This window comes from the organism of the source record quoted next, assembly GCF_019968955.1.
Source record: "MAG: Porospora cf. gigantea A chromosome Unknown PgA_NODE_1552_length_5489_cov_359.95, whole genome shotgun sequence".
Lineage (NCBI taxonomy): Eukaryota > Apicomplexa > Conoidasida > Eugregarinorida > Porosporidae > Porospora > Porospora cf. gigantea A.
Genome location: NW_027151430.1, coordinates 1 through 5,489, shown reverse-complemented (window position 1 = coordinate 5,489; position 5,489 = coordinate 1). Strand labels below are relative to the sequence as shown.

The window sequence follows — 5,489 nt, the reverse complement described above, 5'->3', positions numbered from 1 at the left end:
TCTTCTCGACTCCCAACTTTAGGCGCGGAGCGCAAATTGCGCTCAAACGAAACCCAGCGAACAGCGATATCGTAGACATCGTGAGTGAACCAGGACGTGCCAAGCTGCTGTACCTGTGGAACAAGGACGTCAACCATGACTCCTTCAACGATGACGAGAAGTTGACACCCAACCAAGTCAAGGCGTACTTGCAAAGCGTGTCTCGAACCAAAAGCCTCTCAGATCTTGTGTTTGACAGGATTTTAGAGCCATGCACTGCATGTTGGAACAGGATGCCCGCTGAAAAACGGGCCACGTTGCATCCACGCCCGCCTACTCCCCCAAGGACGCCCTTCAAAATCCCCAAAACTCCGAAGACTCCTCTCTCGAAGAAGAGAGCGTTCCTTTTGAATCTTCCCAGTTCCGGAGGCAGGAAAGACAAGAGCGTTTAAACAACGTCGTGAACTTTTAAACTATCTCCGAAATATGCATCTCCCATGAAATGTTTCCGTCTGACTTCTAACGATTCCTATCTCATGGCAGGGCTAATGTCCAGACTGGCAAGCATTTTACGCTATGAGACTCCCTCGAACTCGAGGAAGAGCGCAAGTGCGCCAACGACACCACCGCTCAACACCCCGAACTTGGTTCCAGGAGTTACCATCAGTTACCCCCGACGTCAGCGCTTCTCATCCGACCTGGGTTCAGTTCAGTCTGAGGACGGGATGTCTCTGGCTGCTCCTTCTGTGGACTCCGCTTTTTGTGACCCCCGACGTCGGCGCTTCTCATCCGACCTGGGTTCAGTTCAGTCTGACGACGGGATGTCTCTGGCTGCTCCTTCTGTGGACTCCGCTTTTTGTGAGTCGTGCGACAGCTTGGATGACGTTTTTGCTTCGCCAGAAGTCATAGCCGATCTCTACCATGATCCGAAACATCAAAATGCTGGAACGGAAAGGATGGACCTCTCTGTTGTGCCTCCCGCGCCCAAGCCGCAACGAAGCGAGCCACTTTACATCAACCTGCCATCTATCTGGCAACATGTGAGGCTGCTGGAACCTCACCCTGCCCGCCCTGCAAGCGTGAACTACGTCTATTTCGGAGTCGATGAGCCGTCACGCGGTAGGGTGGCTCATGTGTGGCTGAGGGATTGGGACCAGAGGACCGACCCAATGGCGGAGATTTTAGCTTCCGATGCTGAGATTGCTGCCACTCCGACTGCAGAAATGAAGGACCGCCTGTTGATTTTGAGGAAACAGGCGGAAGAGTCACTCCTCGCAGGCCAGGCATCACTCTCCCAGATTCGAGCCTACGCTACCTATTTACGAAATCGTAAGCCCCAATCTCCCATAGAGCGGGACCTGCTGAACGCGCAGTATATGGATATCAACAAGTTGATTGTCGTTCGCCACGCCCTCCCTCCGGGTCGCTATACATGGCCAGATGCAAGGAGCGATCGGTATTTCTCGTGGGTGCAGTTGCTGTGCATGCCTGCGGACTACGAGCCCGAATGTCAGGAGCGCATGCTCAGAGGCCTTATAAAGACCCTGGTTTGCCAGTTGCCTTCCCCCAGCGTTGAAGACCGCGGCTGCATCACGGCGAAGATCGCTCTTCTGGAAGAGAAGTTGGTCGCAGTACGCAATGCACAAAAGAAATTTGGCGTGCAAGAGAATCTTTGAATCTAGCTGATGATTTTTTACGTGCAAGAGAATCTTTTGCACTGTTGATGTTTTTAATGTGTTACTGAATACTGCTCATGTTCCTGGCCCTGACTGAAGCCTGTCTGCAGCCCACATCTCACCTACTGGTTGGCAATGTCCCTTACGCGTGCAGGTCGGTCGAGGCCCAGCAGATCAATAACGGACGCCGCGTCAGCAGGACTAAGCGCATCGCCACCTTGTGTGAGCGCGACTCGGAAGTCCTGTGGTGATATCTTTCCGGAGTTGGAGGTGTCTAGCAGCGTGAGAGCCTCTGACAGCGTCCTCACGCTGAGAGGCTCGCGAAACAACGAGTCGAAGGCGGAGAGAAAAGTTGTGGGACCCATGAAGGTTTCGTTCGTGTGGGGGTCGCTCGCGTCTCTTCTCAAGAAGATAGCCAGCTTGTTTCGTAGCTCAGCAGTTGTCTGGGTTTGCCCAAGAGCTCTGGTGAGCACTACGCACTGATCCAATGTCAGCCTACCGTCACCATCGGTGTCAAGGAGGCGGAAGTTCTCCCTGTGTGACACGCCGCTGCCGCTCACTTGACCAGCGTGAGCTGCGCCTCAGTCAACGCTAGCCGCGTCATGAGGTATTATGTGTATTTGTAATGAGATGCTTTTCCAACGACGTTGACCTGCCCAGGTTCGTTGCAAAGAGAATTAAAAAGGTGCGCTCTGATGGGGTGGTGCTGAGGCATGAGACGTTGCTTACGCTTCAGAAAGCTCTTGACGACGCCAAATCTCGTCTGGAGGATAACTTTATCCTACAGAAGCCCGTCAAGTCTTTGTCCGGTACTGTGTACTCTGGCCTTGCTGGCGTTGCGCTTGCACTTGACCACGTGCGGAAGTCAGAGGACGAACGCAGCCAAACTGCCGCACTTGTCAAGGAGGCGGCGGAGCGACGACAAAACAAGTGGGGAGGATTCTACTGCACAGATAGCGGAGCGCTGGCTGTGGCTGCCATTTTGGACAACACAACCGACTACGTCCAAGAGTTTCTAGGCAGATTTCATGAAGAGGTTGACTCTGACGAGGTGCTGTATGGGCGGGCAGGCCTTTTGTGGGCCGGGCTCCAGCTTCTGCAACGGGCGTCTATGCCGCTTGACCAGGAGACTCTCTTGCGTTACCATCTGAAACGCCTTTGTGACGTCATCATAAGAAACGGGTTGAACGAGAGTGGAAGCCTCGCGCCACCCATATGGAACTGGCACGGTAAAATGTACCTTGGGGCTGCACACGGCGTGGCCGGCATCCTCACGATGCTAATCCGAGCGAAGGATCTGCTGTCGTTGAGCCAACTGGAGCTGGTGCTGGACGGAGTCGTGGACGCAGTGGCCAGGTGGAGGCTTCCTTCAGGTAACTTCCGCTCTAGCGAGAGCAGTGCGAGCGATGAACTGGTTCAGTGGTGCCACGGGGCACCTGGTTTCCTTCTTATGATGGTGGAGGCGATTCCGCTGGTCACATTTAGTCGGAAGAAGGCGCTTCTGACCTCTGCCGAAGAAGCCGCAAACGTGATTTGGGACAGGGGATTTCTTGTGAAGGGCCTAGGTCTCTGTCATGGAGTATGCGGGAACGGGTACGCCTTACTGTCTCTTTGGCGCGTCTCCGGAAGGGAGGAATACTATTTCAAGGCTCTTAGGCTGGGACTTGTCGCGGCCAGGTGGAGAGCCTACGTGGACAGCAAAAAGTGGTCACTTCCCGACAGACCTCTAAGCCTTATGGAAGGCCTGGCCGGGGCTATGTGCTTTTGGCACGATTTGATTCAAAGTCAAGAGCAGAGGAACTACATACTACTACTTTGACGATTGATAGTTGAGCACCCTACAGAAGCTCTCGATTCACCTCTCTCCGTCCAACGCGCGAATTGCCGATGGCCACTTGATCTATCGATTCAGCGGCTGGCGAGAACCGCATTAGCTGTGGGATCTCCGCTTCCTTACACTCTTCTGCCTCAATAAAGCCGAGATCGGGCTCCTCGTTGGGCCCATAGAACGTGAATACGTTGCCAGCCGCGACCTTGCGGGGCCGCACGGTGCCGTACTCGCCAGATCCTCTGTGGAATTGTCCCAGATACGGCCGGAGATACGGATTGCTGTGTTGCACTCTCCCAGTCACCCCACCTGTTGATGCATATAAGTGCGCCGACCGCCAGAACGCCAACGAGCAGAACGGTGATAGCTCGCTTGGCTCCTCCAGAGAGCGGGCTCATCTCGTGGCACATGACCAGTACGCGGCCGGGCTGCCACCCACCTTCGCAGCGGTCACCCGGTATTTTGCGGTAGGCCTCCACATCGACAAGGCGCGCAGAGAAGCAGTCGGGATGTGCGTAGCCGGATCTGTCGGGCCGGCACTCAAAGGAGTTGATGTCACGGGTGAAGCCCATCATACATTCGTAGTCCTCCATTGTGCATTGACACACTGCCTGAGTCTTCGGACGGCTGAACTCGCGGCCGTTGAAGCACTCGGACGTTTGCTTGCGTCGCACTATCTTCGTCTCGACGCCCAATAGACAGTGGGCGTCGGCTGAGCCTCGACCATCTGTGGGAATCCACGTCTCATAGTCTGAGGACACACTGTCAGCTAAATGGGGGTTGCGGCAGGCCACATGTTTCAAGGGAGCGAAGTCAAGATGGAATAGAACGCCGGACTCACCCCTTGTACCGTACAAGAGGAACTCCAGTCCTCCGAACTCGGGGTCCGTGACTACGTTGTCCACCGAGAATGCGTCCGAACCCAGACCGAAGTCGAACAATGAATGCCCTTCATTCCACGAGAAGACGACCTGATCGGTTTGCTTCGTGTCGTCTACCATTGCAATCAATCCCCCGTGGTCTGCGTACTCGTAAATGAATGCGCCTTTGTGAGCCTCGGCCCAGGAGACGCCGCCGTCGCGAGAGATGAACGTATGCACCTCGTTATCGCGCTCAGTCAGTCGGTCGCCTACGTTTCCGGTGCCCATCACGATGCCTGGACTGTTTTCAGTGGAGTAGAAGGGAGCGTACATAGAGAACTTGGAAATCCCGTGCAGATGCAGGAAGCAGCGAGAGGGATTGGCGCACTTGATGGGCTTCCCGAGCGAGTCTACCTTCGGAGGCGTGAGGTAGCTCCAAACTCCGCCCTTGTCGAATGTGATCACTGTTCGAATAGCCTGAGTCGAACGGCCCCGTTTTCGCTCATGGACGCCGGCGTCCTCTTCCTCTAGCTGGTCCTCGTCAGCCTCATCCGGGTCATCGTTGAAGTTCGCAATGTATATGCCCTCTAGCCCCTGCACCCGGTCGAACTCACATTCGCCGTAGGCAGTGCGGATGTTACCTGGCAGGCTGAGCGAGTACTCCAACCCCTGTTCATCAGAGATATAGATGTTGCCGGTTGCGCTTCCGCCATCGGGACCATGGCCGTGATTCACATGCAGCATTACAGCACCACCGGATGTGTCCAGAATAGTGTAGCTCTTCTCCATAAGGTACTTCGAGAACGGAAATCGGGCTTGTCGGAACGAACGGCCATTATCCCGGCTGACCATCAGAGCCACGCTCTGCTTAGCCGGATCCACACTCATCGCCACAAAGATGAACCCGTCCCCCACCATGAATTTGTTCCCGCCAGGTACGTGCCTTCGCACACTGCTACCGAAGTTGTCGGTGCTGCAGAAGGAGACGGAGTTGTGCCATCCTCCGTACATGGGCTGGCCGCCGGATTTATCTATGTGGTGCGTGAAGAAAATGCGTGTTGGGTGCTGCTGGTCGTCGGGGTCACCCCAGTTGTACTGCACTACGTAGGTAGCGACTTTCTCGAACGTGACGAACTTATCTTTAGA

The 5,489-nt window shown here is 55.1% G+C and overlaps 4 protein-coding genes across 6 annotated transcripts; 2 read left to right on the top strand and 2 right to left on the bottom strand.

Annotated features, from left to right (window-relative positions):
- Positions 1-476: 476 nt before the first annotated feature.
- Positions 477-1,655, top strand: KVP18_001128 (uncharacterized protein; the record flags this gene model as incomplete). 2 transcript variants are annotated; one of them, XM_067950822.1, is made up of 1 exon in its annotated part: positions 477-1,655. In XM_067950822.1, the coding sequence occupies one exon, from the start codon at positions 477-479 to the stop codon at positions 1,653-1,655; it is 1,179 nt and encodes a 392-aa protein (XP_067812336.1). The 2 variants fall into 2 exon arrangements, with proteins under 2 accessions (XP_067812336.1, XP_067812337.1); XM_067950823.1 differs by having other exon boundaries at positions 705-1,655.
- A 122-nt stretch (positions 1,656-1,777) lies between these two features.
- On the bottom strand, positions 1,778-2,020 carry KVP18_001126 (uncharacterized protein; the record flags this gene model as incomplete). Its single annotated transcript, XM_067950819.1, has 1 exon — positions 1,778-2,020. One exon carries the CDS (start codon positions 2,018-2,020, stop codon positions 1,778-1,780), a length of 243 nt encoding a protein of 80 aa, XP_067812333.1.
- A 260-nt stretch (positions 2,021-2,280) lies between these two features.
- Positions 2,281-3,474, top strand: KVP18_001125 (uncharacterized protein; the record flags this gene model as incomplete). Its single annotated transcript, XM_067950818.1, has 1 exon — positions 2,281-3,474. The coding sequence occupies one exon, from the start codon at positions 2,281-2,283 to the stop codon at positions 3,472-3,474; it is 1,194 nt and encodes a 397-aa protein (XP_067812332.1).
- Positions 3,475-3,493: 19 nt separating this feature from the next.
- Positions 3,494-5,489, bottom strand: KVP18_001127 (uncharacterized protein; the record flags this gene model as incomplete). 2 transcript variants are annotated; one of them, XM_067950820.1, is made up of 2 exons in its annotated part: positions 3,494-3,764; positions 3,793-5,489. In XM_067950820.1, coding segments are annotated over 2 exons (1,968 nt in total), but the record flags the coding sequence as incomplete, so codon positions are not given. The 2 variants fall into 2 exon arrangements, with proteins under 2 accessions (XP_067812334.1, XP_067812335.1); XM_067950821.1 differs by having other exon boundaries at positions 3,624-5,261.